Source organism: Tachypleus tridentatus, chromosome 3 (genome assembly GCF_004210375.1).
Source record: "Tachypleus tridentatus isolate NWPU-2018 chromosome 3, ASM421037v1, whole genome shotgun sequence".
NCBI lineage: Eukaryota > Metazoa > Arthropoda > Merostomata > Xiphosura > Limulidae > Tachypleus > Tachypleus tridentatus.
This window is the reverse complement of record NC_134827.1, coordinates 73,795,698-73,818,742: the sequence shown is the minus strand read 5'-3', so window position 1 is coordinate 73,818,742 and position 23,045 is coordinate 73,795,698. Positions and strand designations below refer to the sequence as shown.

The 23,045-nt window shown below is 32.7% G+C and overlaps 1 protein-coding gene across 2 annotated transcripts in view; it reads left to right on the top strand.

Annotated features, from left to right (window-relative positions):
- Nucleotides 1–5,872: 5,872 nt before the first annotated feature.
- Nucleotides 5,873–23,045, top strand: part of Tcs3 (Probable tRNA N6-adenosine threonylcarbamoyltransferase Tcs3) — a 60,437-nt gene continuing 43,264 nt past the window's right edge. Inside the window, exons 1-7 of one of the 2 annotated variants that reach the window (XM_076494830.1) lie at nucleotides 5,873–5,981; nucleotides 7,493–7,629; nucleotides 8,051–8,170; nucleotides 8,414–8,515; nucleotides 12,963–13,036; nucleotides 18,157–18,252; nucleotides 18,613–18,662. In XM_076494830.1, coding sequence (XP_076350945.1) covers nucleotides 7,515–7,629; nucleotides 8,051–8,170; nucleotides 8,414–8,515; nucleotides 12,963–13,036; nucleotides 18,157–18,252; nucleotides 18,613–18,662 — 557 coding nt within the window. In that variant the 5' untranslated portion in view covers nucleotides 5,873–5,981; nucleotides 7,493–7,514. Of the gene's footprint in view, nucleotides 6,064–7,492; nucleotides 7,630–8,050; nucleotides 8,171–8,413; nucleotides 8,516–12,962; nucleotides 13,037–18,156; nucleotides 18,253–18,612; nucleotides 18,663–23,045 lie in introns of both variants that reach the window. The other variant, XM_076494829.1, reaches the window with a different exon arrangement.

The following is a 23,045-nucleotide window of genomic DNA, read 5'->3' as shown; positions in this document are numbered from 1 at the left end:
GTTATGTTAATATTCAGTACAAGATGTTTCTGTTGTTACGTTATGTTTCAGTAACATGTTTCTACTGTTACGTTATATTTAATGTTACAACATGTTTCTACTGTTACGTTAATATTCAGTACAACATGTTTCTGTTGTTATGTTACGTTATGTTTCAGTACATGTTTCTACTGTTACGTTATGTTTAAGTACAACATGTTTCTACTGTTATGTTAATATTCAGTACAAGATGTTTCTGTTATCACGTTATGTTGTTACGTTATGTTTCAGTACATGTTTCTACTGTTACGTTATGTTTAAGTACAACATGTTTCTACTGTTACGTTAATATTCAGTACAACATGTTTCTGTTGTTACGTTATGTTTTAGTACATGTTTCTACTGTTACGTTATGTTTAAGTACAACATGTTTCTACTGTTACGTTAATATTCAGTACAACATGTTTCTGTTGTTACGTTATGTTTTAGTACATGTTTCTACTGTTACGTTATGTTTCAGTACAACATGTTTCTGCTATCACATTATGTTTCAATACAACATGTTTCTATTGGTACATCATGTTTCTACTGTTACGTTATGTTTCAGTACAACATGTTACTACTAGTACATTACTGCCCTTTGCAAGTGAATATCCATATAATACGTTTTGGTTTATTAAAGTCAACAAGTTCTGCACAGCATACTTTGGCTACTACGATCATCCTCAGTGGTACTACTCCATTTCACTGCAGGTTTTCGGCCCGGCATGACCGATTGGTTAAGATACTGGACTCGTAATCCGATGTTCGAATCCATGTCACATCAAACATGCTTGCTTTCTCAGCCGTGTTGGCGTTATAATATAATGGTCAATCCCACTATTAGTTGGTGAAAGAGTAGCCCAAGAGTGGGCGGTGGGTGGTGATGTCTAGCTGCCTTTCATCTAGTTATAGACTGCTAAATTAGGGACGGCTAGCGCAGATAGCCTTCGTGTAGCTTTGGGCAAAATTCAAAACAAATCAAACCAAACGAAACCACTACGGGTTTCCACTGGTACGTTTTGCTTCTCCACATTAGGATTGTACTAGTTAGATATGGTTCAAAACAACAGTTTTCTACTAATGTGTTCCAATTCACTGCAGAAGGTTTCTAAAGTAAATTATATTTAGTACATCAGGTTTCTTCTAGTACATTTTACTTCGCTAGAGCAGGTTGATCCAAATACATTCTGGTTCACTACAATGGGATTCTGCCAATATGACGTGGTTCGACACAGTAGGATTTCACTAGAACACTTTGGTTCACTACAACAGGTTTCTACTACTATGTTTAGGTTCAAAACATCAGGATCCTACATTCTGGTCCACTATAACAGGATTTTATCCATTCAGTACCGTTACAGCAGGTTTCTACCAGTATGTTCACTTTTATTAAAGCAGATATCTACTTATACGTTCTATTTCATTACAACAGGCTACTATTAATACGTTCTGATCCACTATGGTAATCTGACGCTAGCACACTATTTTTCGCTTCAGAAAGTTTGTCCTTCTTTAACCGGGTTCACTAGAACAAAACTTTATTTGTACGTTACTGTCCAATACAACAATTTTCCACTTGTATATTGTGGTTTATTATAATGGGTATTCACTAGTACCTTATTATTCACTACACTGGATTTTGTTAGTACATTACACTTCACTACAACAGGTTTCTAATAAGACGTTCTGGCTCTTCCGTACAACTAGTTTTAACTAGTACGTTATTATTCACTATAATGGTTTTCAGCAGGTACATTACAGTTCATTATAAACAGATTTGGCTCAGCATAACCATGTGGGTTAAGGTTTTCGACTCGTAATCTGAGGGTCATGGGTTCAGGTCCCGGTCGCACCAAACATGCTTGCCCTTCAGCCGTGGGAGCGTTATAATGTGACGGTTTTAGGTTCTGCACAACATGAATTTACTACTACATTCTAATTCAATACCACGGTGTTTTACTAGAACGTTCTGGTTCACTACAGCAGATTTCTACTAGTAATTTCTGGTTCAAACCAGGGCTTCTACTAGTATGTTCTGGTTCATTATATATGTTTTATACCAGAGCGTTTTAGTTATTTATAGTAGGTTCCTCCAATATTTTTGGTCCACAACAAAAGGTTTCTATTATTACTTTCTAGTTCACAACAGCAAGTTTCTACTAGTTCATTCTGGTTCATTACAACACGTTTTTACTTTCGCATTCTGTTTCACTGCAAAAAATTTTTTACAATTACATTAAAGTTCATCAAAGCAGGTTTTTTTCTAATAAATTATGTTTTAATACAACGCATTTGTACCAGTACTTTACTGCTGATATGCTTTATAGTAGCAGTTCACTACACGTTCTGCTAGTACGTTTTGTGTACGTACAGCAGGTATTTATTAGTGTATTACTGTTTATTGAGCCAGACTTTTAAGAGTACATCACTGTTCATTACAACACGTTTTGATTCGTATTTTTGCTCCCTACAAAACAACTCTACGAAAAACATTATGGTTAACCACAGCAGGATTTTATTTGTATGATGTGATTAACTACAACAGGATTCTACTAGTACCTTCTGGTTTAATACACCAGGTTCATGCTACTGCGTTGTTGTTCAATAGAGCAGGTTACTACTAGAATATTGTGGATAAAACAGCTCGTTTCTACTAGTATGTACTTGTTGAGTTCATCATGTTTGTTGTAATATACTTTGGTTCAGAAGAGTAGATTTTCTACTAGTGCATTCTGGTTCACTAACGTTAGTTTATAGTTGTATTTTTTGTTTCATCATATAAGGAATATCCCTCTTAGGTGAATTCCTGTATGTGGTAAAGATACCTCTTAGGAAAGGTTCTATATTTTCAGTTTACCTTCTCTGGGATCTGAACATCCACACACGCATGGAAATCTTTGAATTGGCGCAGAGGATCCTGTGGTTGAGCGGTGTCTGGGGCACTGCAACAAACTACTTTAGCCTTGAATTATTGTAGACTGGTGTCACTTGGCTTGTCCTTTTGGGCTTGGATCAACTGACTATCGGTGTTTAACGTTCTCAATGGGTGTTGTGAACATTGTATTTCATGCTGATGTTTGGGTATAGTGTTCACTAAGTCCTGGCATTGCTACAATGTCCTTGTTTTTCATTGTAGTGTATCCCCTCGTAGTACTCCTTGGTGGATGGGGTCAGTTGGCACTGAACCATTCTCCTTTTATTACATATCCTCCAAATCCTCAAAAATAAAGTAGTAAAAAACAGCTAATTGGTGAACGATCATGTCTTGAATACTCTGAACAGTAATCTTTTATCCATTCTCAACCTGTAGCTCGTTTTTGATCTTGCATTCGTTGTCAGACAAAACTTTATGGCAAATGCTTCCCTGTTTTATTCATAAGGGATTAAAGGGGCTTGTTAGCTCTCTAAACTCAATTAAGAGCTATGTTCTGACGATATATTGGTGGAAACATCTACACCAAAACATACTGAACTCCTTCTGATTTCAAAGACCATTAACACCTTTACATCACATCAACCCGTAATGGTTATTTCTAATTACAAAAGGTGTAGTTGCTATAGTAATATCACGGATCAGCTCTATGTACAGTACGTAATCAGTTATCTTAATCTTAGTAGTTAATCTGTTTTATCGAATATCTCACTATACTATAGAAAATGAAAATTAAGGATAAGTAATAAATTGGTTTGCGTAATAAACCTTTTAACTTGTTAACAAAACTTTGGAGTCTATTTTTCAACTTTTCTAATTCTTACTATAACAAATACATTAGGGTATCAATACAACAAAACATTCTCTATAATTACACAGTTAAAAATTTCTTAAAACTTGATTTATTTACAACTAAGTTTCGAAGACATAGATTCTTAAGTATTTTGTTAAAGATCAAGTTGTCAAGAGATGCGTACGAGTAGCTGTAATGATAGATGTAAGATTGAAAGATAATTCTTTATTTGAATGTGAGATGGGTTGTAGTTTAAAGTACATATTTGTTGTAGTTTTAGTGTCAATGGTGTTTATTTATAGCTTTTCAGTATAATAAGTGTTATTGGCTACTCAGTGGCACAGTGGTACGTCTGCAGACTTACAACACTATAAATGCGAATTTTGATACCTATGGTGGGCAGTTTTGTGTTTAACTTTTGGCATATAAGTGTTATGATATTTTGGTACAAAAGTTCGATGTATCAAAGTCACAAAAACCATAACAGTTATCAGACCGTATCTGAAAGTTGTTCACCGTCTATATCTATTACTGACGGTTATAATTCTGCGAGTAGTTTCTAGCATTTTGATGCTTTGACTATTATTGTTTTCGACTGTAGCGACTGATGTAAAGTTTAATGATAAATGTTATGAAAGTTGTGTTTTGGTTGGTTAACATTTGCAAATGTGATTTTTATAACAAATTACACTCAATCTTTCTAACCCCATGTTTCTTTTCTCTTATTTTTGCATGCATAAATCGGAAACTTTTTGTAACTATGTGACTTTATTTCCAATGACTGAAAATACTTCAAACAACGTGTTGCATCCATTTGAAAAAACAAGGAGAAAATAGATAAAACATTTTTTAAAATTAAAATTTGTTTTATCTTACAGATCATTGGTCAAGAAGTTTGATTTTCGAGTACTTTTCTGTTCAAATCTGCACGCAGTGATTCAGAACAAATCTGAAAACGTATAATGCTATTAATATTTTCACCGGGGCCGACATAGCCTGGTGGTTAAGGCACTCGACACATAATCCGAGGGTTGTGGGTTCGAATTACCGTCATACCAAAGAGTTTCGACCTTTCAGTCGTAGGGCCGTTATACTGTGACTGTCAATCTCACTATTCGTTGGTAAAAGAGTAACCTAAAATGTGGCAGTGGGGAAGGATGCTAGTTGTCTTCCCTCTAGTCTTACAGTACTAAATTAGGGATGGCTAGCGTAGATAGTTCGCGAGTAGGTTTGCGCGAATTAAAAAACAAACAAACAACATCTTTAATAATTTGTCATTTAGACATAGAGGTAATAGTTTGTATACTGTAGAAGCTTATACAATTTTTTTTTTACTCGTTTCGGAATCAGCACTTCACAGCTTCAGATGTTTTTTTTGTAGCAAAAGTGTTTCTTTTAGATTGTTCTCGAACGTCACAAATATTATTGCTTTTATCAGTTATCTGGGAGAATAACTGTTGAATAATTACATCTCTGCATAGACTCAAACATCTATTACGTAATACAGTTGAGGTGGATACAAAAATTATTAGCCCTCCGCTAGTATAGTGGTATGTCTACGGATTTATAACGCTAAAATCAGGGGTTCGATTCTCCTAGGTGGGCTCAGCAGATAGCCCTTTGTGGCTTTGCTATAAGAAAACACACACAAAAATCATTATGAAACAGCAAACAGTGAATTTAAACGAAATTATCTAAAGCGTGAGCCAGAGTTGAATTAAGTGTATTTAACAGTTTAATTACACACAGAATAAGATCAATTACTATAAATATAATTAACTCTAATAATATCTCATTCGAAATTTGACAAAAATATAACTCGTTTGTTTTTGTGTAAGAGCTAAGCTCCAAAATGATCTCTTTGCGCTGTACTCAACACATGGATCGAATCCCGGAATTTTGTGTGATGTCTTCAAGTTTATTAATGAACCACTATGGTCTCTCTAAATTAAAACTCAATTCGTATATTTATAACAAATTATAAAGTCTAGAAAAAACTTAAAAAGTACAAATTTAATAGTTTCAGTAATTCTTGTAAGAGTTTATAAGTCAATGAAGAATATAAATACACAATATTACGACACTTCTGGATATGGACAAAACTTTCACATGATGTATGTATCGGTTTGATGCAGAGACCGCATGCCAAAGATGACATCAAAAAGTTATCAGTTTAACAGAGGACAATTTAATTCAGATGGCGCTCGGGTATATTCATGTGTGAAAGAGTAAGAGGTATTAGCATGTGCGATTAAGGTTTAGTTAGAAATATTTAAAAAGTTGAAGTATAATTCAGAGTATTTATATTGACAAACAGGTACAAGCTGGAATATTTCATTATTTAATACTTACTAATAATGTAGATATGTGTATATTGGTATAGATATGAGTTTTAATTATGAAAACTGTCACTTAATTGTTTTTTTTTGAGTAGGTTGGATATTTGAAATTTGTATACACCGTTTCTAACTGCCGTTGGGAGTCAAATACGACTTAGTCAACACTTAATAGCAGTATTGAATTAATATTATGTAAAGGAGAAATAAATGGAAAAGCTAGATCCTGAATTATAAATAATGGAAATTTTTTATCTAAAGTAAACCGATTCAGATCAGAACTGGAATTTGTATAAAAAATATCTAGTTTACGCACTCAGTTACTAACTTACTAAGACAGTCTACTTGATAATGTGTAGCAGTGACATAACATCTGAATTTAATGGCCAAATACCTGTATAATTTTAGAATAAAATGTTTAGTATACACCTAATTAAAGAATGTTCACTTATTTTTGTAAATATCACACACAGTTTGCTGGAAGTGGAGATGCAGCACTATGATCTAGACACCAGAAATTAGGGAAATAACTGTAAATTTAAATCAAACATTACAAAATTTTCATAAAATCCTTAAAATACAACACTTTCAAACTGATGAAATAATTCAAAACACTTAAAAGCTTTAATTGAGCAGATTAACAACTCCACATTCTAAAACCTAGAGCATCATTGATTCTCCATTTAAGTATTTGCAATTTCTGTAGTTTTTTTTACAGGGTTGTGTTTCTCTTAAATGTTCTTATGAGCTATAATGGTACATTCTTTAGTAATGCTCTGTTGAAGAAGATTACATAAGATGTATAAAATTCTACTGCACTGTATAACAGCAGAAACCATAATTGCAGACATGCATTTCAGTAATTCCTTAGTTCAGTGATGTATAGGAGTTTGTGTTGGGCTGTGGTTTAGAAGTTTCTAGATATGTTGAACACATACGATATGTTCAGCTATAAACACATTAAAATATTCAGGTAGGAGTAATTGTGTAGTCAGTAGATAGTGTTGATTGCTTGCATTAATTTTGATCAGCATGGGGATAGCTCAAGCCTAAACCTTGGAGGTTTTGACTCACTGTTTAGCCCACATTTTACACAAAATGTCATTCAGGTTAAAATACTAACTTCCAGAAAATTTATAAATTTGTGTTTCATTTTTAGATCAAGCACTTTTGTTTTTTATCAAACTGCACTTTACAAGAAGCAAGTGAAGACTTAATGTTATGGAAATGTCTCAGTATTAAGCAGTTCTACAGAAAGTATTCACAACTTAAACTTAACTAAGTTTACTAAATTTGAAAGTGTACTGCAAACTATAGTTGTATTACAAAATGTTATGCTATTGGTCATTCATATGTTTTTTATGTGCAATTATAATAAGCCTGTGGGTGCTTGAATTTTTTTATAAATAGTTTGTTGTCACTTGGAGTCACCATGACAGTGGTCATTGGGTTTGAAGGAAGTGCCAATAAGCTTGGTATTGGAATAGTGAAAGATGGGAAAGTTTTGTCTAATCCTCGAGTGACTTTCATCACTCCACCAGGGGAAGGTATAGTGCTAAATCTTCTTTAATTAGTATAGGCAGTTTATATCTATGTAACTACAAAGTTTTTTTTACTAGTAAAAGCCTCTTTAACTCAACTAAGCAATTATATCTACATAACTTCAAAGCTTTCTCATTAGTAAAAATGTAATTATAAATATAGGTTAAACAGAACGTATTATTAAACACTCCCTTTAAATATACAGGGTGTTTGGAAAGTCAGTGTGCACTTATATATTTATTAACAGACAAAACTGCATAGTGATTTTCAGAACACCCTGTAGAATTACTGTGTTTTTATTACTCAAACAATGTATGTTTTTATTTTGTAGTTCTACAGTATTTGTAACATAACAGTAGAAGGATATTAATAAATGCATACAACTCATTATCTTTTATCTTGTTCTGGTTAACTCTTTCATTTTAGGTTTTCTTCCAAGAGACACTGCAAAACACCATCAAGCTCATGTTTTGGATGTTTTAGAAAAGGCATTATTAGAAGCAAATATGAAACCAAGTGATATTGATGTCGTTTGTTATACAAAAGGTTTGTATACTATATGAGAAACACTGGCACAGAGTGAGTTGCATGTAATATATATGAAATTAATTTTTATTATGACTATTCACAGTTCAAAGTCTTAATACATACTCAGTACCAGTACATTATCCATAACATAATGAAAACTCACTTTCAAAGCTAAGAGTAAATATTACACTACACTAGTTCAGGATTTAATTTAATGTATTAATTGTATTGTTATTTTCATGTGATTGTTGCTGTTTGCAGGTCCTGGTATGGGGGCACCCTTAGTGTCTGTAGCTGTTGTTGCCAGGACAGTAGCTCAGTTATGGAACAAGCCTATCATTGGAGTTAATCATTGTATTGGTCGTATCTTTTATGTTTTGAATTGCAAATAAAGGTTGATTCAAAAGAAATAAATTCACAACTGAATTAGGTATATGTAAAAACAAAGAAATGATATGCTAACACAAAAACTTGTATGTCTAGGTAAAGCATCTTTTCCTTAAGACTGAATATATATACATAAATAGAGAAGTAATAGTTTATACATAGAATTATGAAAATAAGTCTAGAATGAAGAGTTAATAAATGTAAATGAAACAATTGCATCAGGATGTGGTAAAAACAACAACAACATAAAAGCAAAGAAATTAACTAGAGGATTAACTTTGAATAATGAACATAGAGCAATGGATTTTTAAATAGTTGATAAAACTTGTTAGAAATGAAATATAAACCCTACAACCTGAGCACTTTCTGAAGGTGGACCTTTCTTCATCAGGGGCAAACTGGGAATGGTGGTGTAATTGAATGAGTGGTATATGTACATATATAGAGGGAGTTTAATGGAGTAATGAAGGTAATCTGAGTTTTCAGGAAATGTACTATTTGTAGGAATCTTGCTTCTGGTATGATGTAGCCGATGGTGAGAGTGTATGTGTAAAGGTGTTAGGGATATTTTAATTTAGAAATAGCTAAGCATACGTGTATTTAAAACTATGCTTAGGTGTTTGAGTAAAATAAAGATGACATCTGGAGACTGATTGAAAAAAAGATATGTCATATTAATCAATTTATAAAAACAGGTAGAAATTCAGCTTTCATATTTCATGAAAAATAAGCAAATAATAGTTATTTTTATTTTTCTGAAAGAGATGAAACCAATGATGGAGATCACTGATTCCAGGATCTAGGTTAATTCTAAAAGGTTTAACAGTGTTTAGATTAGCAATCCAGTAAGCTTTTTTTATTTCTCTATCTGCTTTAGTTTTGAATCCTGTTTCAGTCCTGATGAGATTAATGTTGTCAGTGGAATGACCAGGTTGGTTAAGGTGTTGAGCAACAGGGAGATCTTTTTCAGTGTTAATAGAATGTTTATAGTTGTTAAAACATTCTTTTATAGTTGGTGTGTGCCCTGCATATTGGTGATTGCATTTTTTACTCTGTATAAGATAAATGGTGTTTTTTATTTCACAAGTGATTTCTTTAGATATTTTAAAGTTTTTCTGATTGTGCTTCTCAGAAAATGAGTCAGTGGTTTTTATGAACTGGTAGGTTTGACAATGGGCTTTATTGCATGAACAACAACCATTTTTGTGTGAACAGGATATCTTTTATTAGAGTTCTGCTTTTTTAGAGGGAGACAATGGGAACTTCAGGAAATATCTGTTTAAGATGATCATTAACCTGAAGAAGATGAAAAGTTTTTACGAATTTGGTAAGCTTTTCTGAGTTTAAACTGATTGGTAATAATAATAAAATAATAATAAAAGTAATAATAAGAGGAATTCTGTTTGAAAGTTTAGTATTAGTCTGATTTAGAATGTCTTTCTGTTAATTGTTGTTAGCCTTCTCAGTTTTTTTTGTCAGTTTGGTATCTTTATATGATCTCTTTAACATGGTTTGTTTTAGATCCTTAGCATGTTTTCTGTAGTCTGTTTCATCTGAGCATACTTTCTTTATTATAAGAGCTTGATTTGTAAGTAGTGTTTCGTTTGAGAGGGGTGACAGCTTTAATAATGAAGGTTTTGTGTGTAGATTTTTTGTACAAGCTAGTGTGTAAAGTTTAAATTTTTGGAAAAACCATGACATCAAGAAAATTAACCTGTGTAGGCAAATAATCTCAGGGAAACATGATTGTTTTATGAAAGGAGTTTGCAACTGGGATAAATTCTTTAAATAATTTAAGACTGACTGTACAAATGAAAAATATGTTGTCTATGTAATGTTTCCATATATGATGTTTTACAGGCTGTGTTGTAAAAACTGGTTTTTACTATGACCCATAAATATATTGGCATAATTTGGAGCCATTTTGGTACTCACTGCAGTACTGTTAACCTGAATGTAGTGCTTGATATTAAATTTGAAATTCAGAGTTAACACCAGTTAACTGGCAAAACCAGTTATTGTTTGAGATTCTGATGGGTTAGAAAGGTTTAATGCAGACATTAGAGTTTCTATTCCTTCATCATGTGGAATGCTGGTATAAAGGGAAGAAATATCCGTTGTATAAATAAGACTATTGGATGGGTGGTAACTGTCTGTTAGAATTAATATCTCCTGTGATGTTAAGAAAATGGGTAGTAATTGTAGTATCCTTTGTGTAAGAGGGAAGGGTACAGGGAATACATTGTACGTGTTGATCAACAAAAGTGGACAGCTTGTTGGTAACCATGTTTATATTAAAAATTATTGGTCAGCCAGGATTGTTTGGTTCGTGTGTTTTGAGTAAGAAATAAAATCTACCAGGAAAAGCTTTTCTGGGTATCAAATAATGAAAGGTTTCTTTATTAATTTTATTGGTTTCAAGGAGCTTTTAAATTTTTCAGTTATGGTCTTAATTAACTGAGTTATAGGATCATGTGAGAATTTTTATAGAAATTAATATCTTCTAGTTACTGATTAGTTTCTGTGATATAGTAGTCTTTGTTCAGAATACCAGTAGCTCTACCCTCGTCTACTGGCTGTATTATGATGTTTGATTTAAGATTATGTAAAGCACTTTCTTCATTTTGGTTAATATTATTAGGACATTACTTGGAAGATTTTAAGTTCTGTATTATGTCATTTTATACAGCTTTAATATAACTCTAAATGTGGTCCTCTGTTTAGTGGAGGTGTCCATAAAGACTTTTATTTGAAGTTCACTGTATATTGATTTTCAGCTGGGTGGGGTTTGTTGTGAAAAAATTCATGAAGTCATAATTTTCTAGAGAATTCATTAAGGTCATTAATTAATATAGCTGTTATTTGGTAGAAGTTGAATTCCTTACCAAGGAGACTGAGTTTTGTATGAAAGGTTAATAATGTCAGAGATATGTTGAAAGTGTTCATCTTTACTTGTACATTTTATAAGGTTGCTGCTTTTTCAACTGATTTGTTAGTTTGAGAAGGCTTATGAGTATCAGAGTATTAAGTGTTTTTACATGGGTTTTCAGGCTGTTCCTTGTGAGATAGAGATTTTAATGGATTCTGGTAAACTGCTTAATGTTATGGTAATTTCTTTATGACAAAAATAATGCTGTTAGAAGCACTTTTTGAATTGGTGTTGTTGGTAGAAAGCTGATTTTTGTTATTCTTTTTGAGAAGGAGTGTATCAGTTTTATTTGTAAATGGTTGTAGTTCTTTTTCTTCCAGTGATGGGTTGTACAGGTGATAATAGTAGGAAATTTCTTTATGTAGAATATTAACAGAAGGTGTTTGTGATATTCACGAGTTCTAAGGAGGTGTTTTCAAGGATCTGTTGCCAGTTGTTAAAGAAGTTCTGATCATGTGCTCCTATTGTTATTAGTGCTTTTAATACAAGAGAGTGAGGTATGTTTCTGTTTTTTATATTGTGCAACTTGGCATCTTGATAATGTTTTAGTTTGTTCTCAGTGAGTTTCCTAAGTTTCTGAAACAGTTGTTCTGCTGTAATTGAGTGGTTTGCTGCTTGTCTTATTGTATGCTGAATGTTAACAGGTATTGGTGTGAGGAGGTCTTTGTAATCATAAGATAAGGGATGGTTAAGGTTAAGGGAAGTAACTATCTTCTTCAGGCAGTGGAGTGAATTGATGGTCATTCTGGAAGTTTATGCTAACAGATGAAAGACTAGTGTGTTCTAATGAAGGCAATTCTACAAGAGATTGATTGTGTGGTGAAGATTGTAGTGTGGAATGTTCCACTCTTAATTCTTTGCTTATATTTTCATGAAATATGAAAGCTGAATTTCTACCTGTTTTTATAAATTGATTAATATGACAAATCTTTTTCAATCAGTCTCCAGGTGTTGTCTTTACTTTACTCAAACACCTAAGCATAGTGTTAAATACACATATGCTTAGCCATTTCTAAATTAAAATATCCCTAATACCTTTTCACATACACTCTTGTCATTAGTAACATTGTGCTGGAAATGAGACACATACAATAGCAAGTAGAGAAAAACATTTTCTAGAAAACCAGGTTACCTTTGTGATGTCATTAAACTTCCTCTATATATATATATCACTCATTAAATTACACCACCATTCCCAGTTTGCTCCTAAAGAAGGAAGGGCCCACCTTTTGAAAGTTCTTGGGTGATAGGGTTTTTATTTCATTTCTATCAAGACTTCTTGAACCTACTTATTTTTAAAACATTATGAATGATAAAAACTTATTAAATTGATTACAATGGTCTTGGTCTGTTCTGAATGAAAATTGTTATAAATTTACAACAACTAAAATGTGAAGTTAATGGCATAAAATAGAAGAAGAGGTCTTGATAATATTTTAGGACTAATTATTTTAAAAGTATAAAGTATTACATAGAGCTTAACCCTCAAAACAGATATTGAAATGGGACGAGCTATAACAGGTGCAGAAAATCCTACTGTGTTGTACGTTAGTGGAGGTAACACCCAAGTATGGAGATTTTATTCAATGCAAAATTAAACTAAATAGGCTTTCAACTGTCATGTTTTAAGTGTTTTTTCCCTCTAGATATTCTGCAGTTCCTGGTAGAGTATTTATTCTTTGTTTTTAATGCAAAAACTTGTTTCTTCCTTTCTACTTTTAACTAAACATGCATTTATTTCACATGTATGAAGTTGAAAGGAAGGCAATATGAAAAACTTAAATAAAATTTAAATTAGTTATCCATACATTGTAGTTAGTGTTATTTTCATAATATTTTAAAATAGGTATAAAGTTTAATGTTTTGCTACGGATCATATTTGTGGGAAGAGTTTGGTAAATGTTTACTCAAGTGCAGAATTAAGTAGTGTTTAGTATTAGAATTTAATTAAAATAGACAACAACAAAAGTTAAAAATACATGAAAAACACTTTATAATCTGATAAAACCAAAATATTTTGTTAAAAGACATTTTAAGTACAAACCGTGTTTGTTTGCTTTGTATACAAAGGTTTTAATAGCTCAAAATTAGTTATCACTAAATAATGAAAAGTTAGTGGATGCTGGTGTTTAACCAGTGACCATGAACTGGTTTTTTTTTTTTTTCTGGTTAGTTATGCATGCATGGTTATGAATTTAGGGACTAGTTGTAAACAGTGGTTAAACTTATTAAAAAGTACAACATTTATGATAAAACCTGTAAGTACAAATACAACATTTGTGATAAAACCTGTAGTACAATAGTTAGATGCTAAGTTTCTTCTGGTAGCTTGTTGATCATTTGTCAGTGGGATTCCCCATGTTTTAAAAAGCAAGTAAGAACGATTTGTTGAAGAGGTGTTTCAGTATTTACTTATACTTGTTGTTTATTTCATTTTATGTAGTAAATGTAGTTATCACAAAAACAAATTTAAAGTATTATAGTATGTTAAAAATAAGATTTGAAAACATACTCCCTGTTTACGTGTCTTGTATTGTACAGTTATGTAACTCATCATTTTTTAAATATTGTGTATAACTTTTAAAATAAGTAGCCCAAAGAGCTAGTTTCTAGCCCTAATGTTATTAAATTATAATTCAGATACATTCACCTATCATGATGTTTTGTTCAGTACTTAGATGCTCCACATATTTTCAGTGATGTTCATTTTATCTTTTTTTAATAGTTCTCATTTTCCTGGAAACCATAGTGACTTTGATGTGGGGTTAGACCTTATGAGAAAATCTTAGTTCATTTATCAACATCCATAATTTATTTTGAGTGTCAAACTTTATAAAATCATCCTTGCCCTATTTTTTCTCTTTGTTAAATGTATGCTTTGTCATTCTGATGAAGACCCTTTCACCCATAAGTAACACTATCAAGTAGATAGTGATTGTGGTCATTCAACATCTTCAATTTCATCTAACTTTGCTATAAGCTCTTCTTCTATAATTTAAATGTTTGTAACATTGTTTTGTGACAGGGAGCTTTTTCATATAATGAGTGCCTGACTTAACCCTGGTGAACTCTTTATGTTCATTTATGAGCATGTCACAAAGTGTTACTAAGTTAAATTCAAAATTGAATTTAAACACTCTACTGTCAATTTATTTTAATTAAAATTTCAGTTTTGTGTCACATGAAGGATGAGCTATAAAAATGTCAAAAGTTGATGAATTATAGCTTGAAACATGAGGGGGTAGTCATTACATGTAATGCTGGTAAGGTACTTTCCTCCTCTCACAAGATTAGCTATTCTTGTTCATTGTTCCCCTTTGTATTTGAACTTTTTTATTACGTATGTCACAAGCCTTCTGCATGTGTCATGCAAATCATCATGTTTCACTACTTCATCAGTAGGTGCATAGTACGCTCACATGACATGCGACTTCCTCACTTCAAAGTTTGGCAGCACTAGAACTGAGTGGGAATTAAGGGTAGGAAGTGTGAGAAGAAGGAAGTACCTATCAGAAATACATTTTCAGTACAGGAAAAGTATAACTCCCAATAAAATAATTTCCCCTTCTCACAAGATTAGCTAGAATCCCACATTGATTAAGAGGAGGGACTGAAGCGAGGGAAGAAAAAACATTCCCCCCAGAAAGTGTTTGAATTATATCTCTGTGGATGTGAGTGTCAGATCTGAGGAGGAGAACTCCACCACTTCTGATCTAGATATAGTCTTTGCTCATTTATGTAATGTAAGAAATCAGGGTGGAAAATGAGAGGAACACATTCAAGTAGGAGAGAATGTGTCAGGAAAGTGAACATTATTATTATGTGTACATGTTTTACCTGATTCCAACAATAGTTATTTTGAAATTGGTGCCAAGTGGTTGTCATTAGGTAGATGACAACTGCTTGTACTGTTTTTTGCTGCCTTTGTACCTAATATATTACAGTTAGTGAGACAGTTAAATTGTATTGAGGTTTTATATTTTAGTTAATTATTTCTTACTGGTGGTTTAATATTCAATATTATAAATATATTGCAATGTAATCTTTTTTTCCTCCACAAATGTTATAACAGAAAGTGGATACAAGTTGATTTTGCCATAGACTAAAGTTTCTTTGCCATTCATACCTTTCTGTCAATTGCAGGCATCCATTGGCATGTATTGACATAAACTAACAGTTAATAACAGGAAAAGAAGGATATTAAACTATTAGAGAAAAGGTAAAGACATGAAATTATGCATATAATTCGAAGAAGACATTTTAAGACTTTTTGATGAAAGTAAATACATATTTCCATTTTTTAATTTTAAATATTTCATTGCACTGTATATTAATTATAATAGCTGTACATTTACAGATTATACAGTATATAGGTTGAAGTAAAACAAAGACAAAGTAAATCATTCTAAAAACTAAATTTTAAAGTTTGTTGGAAGTGATGTAAATTGAAAAATATTGAATCAGAGCCCAAGCTAATAAATCAAATCCCCAATCTCAATTCACAATTGAATCAAACCTTCAAACTTTGCAGGGCCCTAATCAAATGCAAGTTAAGTTGGAGTTGATCAGTGACTGAGTAGTAAGCTTGTTATGATGGTGGATTAATTATTGAATTAGCGAGTTTTTCCTGAACATGTCTTTGTTGTCATTCCTGTTTTTTTCTTTCTTTTTAACCTAGGGTTTTCTTTTCATATACCTTTCTTTTTCAAACTTATGATTCTTGCAATATTGTTTTGGTTACTTATTTCAAATCTTATTTACTATCAATTTTCTTATGTTGCTTCCAATCTACAATATTTATATATATGGAGCATTTGATGTTTTCTGAGGTTTAATACTATTCTTAGGTTTTCTTTTTTTACTATTCTGCATCATCTGAATGTGATATTGTTATCTGAGATATTATTCATTGGTTTCTCATCAGGTGATTTGTTTGTTATGCCATGATGATTTATCTTTTTTCAATAAGAATATTATGGAGGAGATCAGTCTCAGGTTTGTACCTACATTTTGATTCACACTTTTGTGTTACATGTAGCACTCAATTTTAAATTTGTTTGCCATAGTTGATTTCTTTTTGTTGCTTGTTTAAAGGTGGAATGATACCTCAGTTTTTGTTTTAAGAGTAGATTTTTGAATCTACAGTGATGTCTACCTTTGTGCCTCAATCAAGTCATCAGGATTTATAAGGACAAAAAGTTATTTTTCTCTTATTTTTTATGTTTAAGGCCCTTGGTTGTAAACAAACATTTTTAAGCTTAATAAGTTAACTTCTTCCTGTTCACGTGTTTGGTTTAATGCTCAGTGGATAATGCATCATATTAGCTTTTGCTTGGATTGAATGCTGAGAACTTCCAAGTTTTATCTATAATTATACAGTTTTTAAATTATTTTGTAATTAATCAGTTGAATCTGAAGTAACAGCTAAGTCTACAGTTGAAGATTTGTTTTTAAATGTGTTTTATATTCATCTCTTTCAGCAGGAAACCCAAGCCAAAGCTATTTTTTTTCTGGAGGCTTCTTTTTATGTTTAAGGCTTTCATTAGCAGAGAAAGACACTTATTTTTCCTTTACTGTTTATGTCATTTGTTGAGGATGACTCATCAGATGCCTTCAATCTGTTATTCCTTATGTTTGGAAGATAATATTTACTATGTGTTTCAAATGTGTTCTTTTTAGATTTGTTATGTTTCCTTAGTTTTATGAAATGTATTTCTGCATTTAGGTTATAGAAATCTTTTACAGATAGTCTTTGTATGCTTCTGGTGACAGTCACCAAATACCAGATAGACTTTAATGGTGTGCATCATTTTGTTCTTTTTACTATACTGATTACTTTTAATTTTCATTCTTTACCCATGGTTAACTTGCTTGATTCCTGTTGTCCTGTTACTGGACAGATTAGATTGGGGTTTTGATTTTTTTTTCTTCCAAACTCACTCTATTCCTGCTATGATGGCATTGTGAAGAATAGCTACTTTTTTTTGAAAACCTACCTGAAAGTTGAAATGACATTTTCAGATAGGTGAAACTCAAGTGGTCATGCAAGACAGCTGAAACTTTATGGACACCTCATTTTAGATAATTGTAAACACTACCATGGTTTATTATAATGTGGATTGTTAGTGATGTATTTTGGGTAAGTAGTTCTACTTAGAGAAGCTCCAAGATGTGATGTCTGTTGTTTTTTGATGTTATTGTCTTGGGACTAGTAAAGGAACTTAGGATGGTCTAAGCTATTGCTATCAGTTCATGTATTTGGTCAGGAGTATCAGATACGTTATTTATTGTACTGCTGTTGTATTTCCATAGTTCGTTTTACTTGCGTGGAGTGACAATGTGTGGATCTGGCAGAAAGATACTGCACAAGAAAAGCTGTTTAAAATTAAGTTAAATTATTATTTATGTTTACAATGTTATGCCCTTGATTCTAGATTTGGAGACAGTAAGTACCATCTATGTTCAAGATGATTGGAATAGGCTATAAATCGTATGACAAATCTTGCTATCAGTTTGCAGTTTATGCATCTTGTGACAAGGAGGTGAGGCACAAATTATTAACAACAGTGAAAAAATTAGATCACTGGCAAAAATCCAGGAGAATTATGTAAAGTTATGGTATACATTAGTCCATTTTAAAAATAACATTACTATTGGTCACTTGACAATGTTTTTGTTTGATTTAAAGGTCATTGCTTACAGTCAGAAAAGGTATCGAATTTTTGGTGAAACAGTTGACATAGCTGTAGGGAATTGTCTAGATCGCTTTGCCAGAGTTTTAAAGGTAAGATATGAAGAAATGAGGTGAAACTTTTGGTTTTGATTTTTTTGAGTCACTGAGATTTTGAAATGTTTAAATATAATTTAAATATATATATAGTTGTGTGTGTAGAAAATTTTTATTGAAGCTCTCAGAGAACAGGAGGAATGGTATTTTTTGAAATAGAACTTTCCATTAATAAACAGTAGTAAAATAAAAGAATAAAAGAGTTTTTGTTAATTAATGAAGTACTTGTACTGTGTTCCTGATCATAATATGAGAAAGAGTTTTATATCTGAGTTGAAGTTAAGTTGTATTAGAGAAGACATGTCCAAATGTTTCCATGATAACCTTTTTTTAAAGATTAATAACTATCAATTTCAGCTTTCTAATGACCCCAGTCCAGGCTACAATATTGAACAAATGGCAAAAAGGTAAACATATTATAAATTAGAAATATATCTTCATGTACTATGTATCTTTGAATGATATATATAAAAATCTGTGTCTGTATGAAAAACAACTTAAATATTTTTACACACGAATAGATGGCATCACAATACATAATTAGTGAAATTTTATTACTTAGGGTAAGGTATTTTTAAACATTTAGTAGAGTTGTTAAGCATCTTTTATGCAACATAATACCTTCATGAACAAGCTCTTGTCATACAGTTAATAAATCGCAGAGTCAGATATTTGACCATGTAGGAATACTTCCAGAACCAGTTTATTTTGCATGGCTAACTTTATACAGCTTTATTAAGAAGTGTACTTGAACATAAGATCAAAATATACAAAAGTCCAAATTGTAGTCAAGGATCATTTGCAGATGATGTAGAATATACACAAAAATGGTTTTTGTGAAATACCAAAATGTGATGCTTAAATAATCAAACTGATTGATAACATAAGATAATTCAAACTACAAAGATTCAGAAAGAAATAAAATAATACAAGTGCTCAGTTAGGGAAAAAAATTGTATCAAGGTACAAAATCATGGTGTACCCATTTTATTATAATTTTTGTTTACTAATCTTGACAACTGATTAAATGGCACTACCTCTATCTTGATCTTGATTTGCCCTCTATAGTTTTCAACAGTGCACTGGTCTGTTATACACCTTCATTTATGCATCATTGCAGTAATGTGAGATGATCATTTGACTAACCTCCACCACTCAAACTTTGCTCTTTATACTGGTACAGGTAGCAGTAAGATAATTCAAACTACAAAGATTCAGAAAGAGATAAAATAATAGAAGTGCTCAGTTAGGGAAAAAAATTGTATCAAGGTACAAAATTATGGTCCAGCCATTTTGTTATAATTTTTGTTTACTAATCTTGACAACTGATTAAATGGCACTACCTCTATCTTGATCTTGATTTGCCCTCTATAGTTTTCAACAGTGCACTGGTCTGTTATACACCTTCATTTATGCATCACTGCAGTAATGTGAGATAATCATTTGACTACCCTTCACCACTCAAACTTTGCTCTTTATACTGGTACAGGTAGCACCACCTACCATAGCAGTAAAATCCTCACTTTCTCAGTTGCCATTCCTCATGTATAGATGCATGTTTTAACTCATTTTCCATGTGATTACAAAATTTTGATTGTGCTTGATCACAAATTTATATTGGGGTTAACTGATTGATTTCCTTTGTTTCTATCTGTTTGTTTTCAAAATGTCTCTACTTTCTGAATTATACTTTGTTCATGTGAATTCAATATTTTATATGGCAGATAAAATTCCAACCATAAGTAATTGATGGCTCTAACACTAGTTTTCAGTTATCAGGGTCAACAATGTCTCCTGGGGAAGTACAGGCTGTAGCTGATAGAGTTCATGTCTTATGTTGGCCAATGATTTTTTTTCTTCTTTCTAGTTGTGATTTTTGTGCAAAATGATAAAACTACTGTGTGGAAAGTTTCTTTCTATGGCTCTTTCCACCTTATACTGTGCCTTTTTGTAATCTGATGGGTTAGGTATTATTCTTTTTCTAATGAGTTCTGTTGTAACATTTTTAATGTGTATTTTTCATTTCTCATAGGTATACTAGTGTTCAGCAAGTTTATGTGAGTTAGTGTGGATAGATCTAATTTCCACACTCAATAATTTAGGTTGTTCATGTGTTGGGTAAGTTCATTTATTATACGTCTTTCACTACCTAGGTTAATTTAGTTTCAACTTGCATTTGGAGTGTTATTATTCATTTGTTTTTTCATCTTTTCACTTCTACTATTATTAATTTTCTGAGTTATTTTTCCATTACCACTAATTACATCTAATTAGTGATTGGTTTTGAGTCAGATTTTGTTATTGTTACCTGGAAACCTTTTTTTCTTATGTTCTTCAGGGTAGGTTTTATCTTTGTGTCCTTTGAGTTCAATATTTAAGTTGTTTTCTCTTCTCAGTTCCTTTAGTGGTTTTATACCATTGGTATTACTGTTTCATGTTTTATTTTGAGTTTCGTTGCTTTGCAAATTTATTCTTATGTACTTTGTAAACTTCATGTTTCTAAGTTTTGTTAGAAATGAGTTCCTTTGTCATTCTGGCTATAATTCACAACTGTTCCTGCCATGCCTCCTCCTCAAGATTGTACCTTGTCTTGTCAAGCTTATTTGAGTCCTATTACACAAAGCAGCTGTTGAAGGGTGGTGTCACTCAAGTGGGATTTTACTTTCATCTTTGTTTTTTCTTAAAAAAAATGGTAGTATGAAGTCCAGTTGTGGATCATTTCTAGCTCTATTCTTATCTGCAGACATCTTTCTTCACCATGGAGTCCAACCACTTTGTTGAGTTTTTGCCCCATTGTAACCTCTTGTTTTTTCTTTGGTTCATCTCTGAGGATTCTGTCTTCCAGTTCTGGCCACTACTGTTCTAAGGTTCTGTACTTCAGTTTACCTTCTATGGGATCTGGACATCCATCCATGTGTTTGCCATAAGGGGAAGAGAATATCCTGTTGGTTGAGGGATCCAATCCCAACACACCATTTTAGCTTTGAATTCTGTGAACTGAGTATTAGCGTTGGATGTTGTAAATCAGTGTTGTGGACATTGTGCCTGATGCTGGTGTTTGAGTATAATGCTCATGAAACCCTGGCATTGCAGTGCATCCCCTTTTGGGCACCATGATGGGTGGGGACAGTAGGCACTAAATGTATTTTCTTTACTATGGATACCCCAATCCAAAAGGAAAAAAAAAATATCATTGTAAAATGACCATGTATAGATGACTCTGTTCAACAGTCATCATCAAATTCTGATTCCACACCTCAGTTTCTTATTATGCATTCATTGTCTTATGGTAGATATCACCCTTTTTCATTCAAAAGGGTTTAGAGTGGCTTGCTGGCTCCTCTAATTCAATAAGGAAATTGCACTCTGGAGACATTTTGTGGGATCATTTTCACCACAACACACTAAACTCCTGAATTCAAAGAGCATTGAGGATATACCCATTGAGGTTATTCCCCCATGTTACTTTGAATTCCTCAAGAGGAGTTATTGTTGAGAGGGATTTAAAGAACATTCCTGAGTCTGAGATATTCGCTGGTTTCTCCAGTCAAGGTGTTCCTGCAATGTGCCACATCTCAACTCATAAGGATAGAATAATGCTCCTTTCCAGTGTTCTAATTTTGATGTTTACATTGCCATGTCCACCTGCCACTATTAAGGCAGGCTACTTGAACTGTGAGGTATGGCCATACATTCTAAACCCTCTCTGATGTTTCTAGCATCAGTGGTTTAGTCATTCAAAAACGTCTTGTCATGGTTCTTTGACATGTGCTCTTTGTGGTGGTAAAGGCCACAATGCCTGTGAATGTGAACTCAATCCCCACTGTGTTAACTGTAGTGGTTCACACCCCTTTTACTTTCATTCTTGCCCTAAATATGTGGAGGAGAAAGAGATGCAATTTGTAAAGACTGTGAACAATATCTCCAACCCAGAAGCTCAGAAGTTACTGTCACCAACTCCATTTTGGAAATATGCTGCTGCACTCTGTTCCACTGCTACAGTGAGAGTGCAGACAGATCTATACCTGCCTCTGACAGAGTTGTTCTTCAAATACAAGAAGGGTCTTTTGCCCTCCATGGTTAATAAGAGTTGATGAGTCAATGTCTATTCCTTTTTATGTTACCACCAATCCTAGTGGCTCCCTGGATCTAGTTTCTTTGGCTCTGACTTCTGGTATCTGCTTGATTCCATCTACTTCTTTTTGCCCCAAGATGCAGAACGATTATTTATTCATGCCCTCAGTTGCTGGAATCTTTATCCATTGACAGAGACCTGCCCAGTCAACCCAGGGTAGGATTCATGGAGATTGATAGACCTTCTTCTAATAAAGAGAAACAACATGGTCAAAAACAGAAGAGCTCTGTAAAAGTGACTGCTTTGGTATAGTAGAAAATTCAATGTTTCCATTCTAATTTGAATGACATCAAGGTACTTGTTGATTCTTATCATTCTGTGTATCTTTCCTTACATTAAATGGTTTTGAAACTCGCTGGCACACTAACCTTTCAGAAGTTCCCTTTGTACAGCAATGTGTGATGGATGAGTGCATGGAGGTGTGGTACTGCTGGTAGACCAGCAAGTACCCACCCTACCTTTGCCACATGATACAACCTTGGAGGCCATAGTAATCTGTCTTTGCTTGGGTTGTACCATAACTATTTGATCTCTCTACCTATCTTCCAGAGAATAATTAAAGCAAATCTATATTTTACATAAGAGTATGCTTTATATTTCTATGATCAATCAGATCTTGATGCTGTTATTGAACAGTTGCCATTTCCCTTTTTAA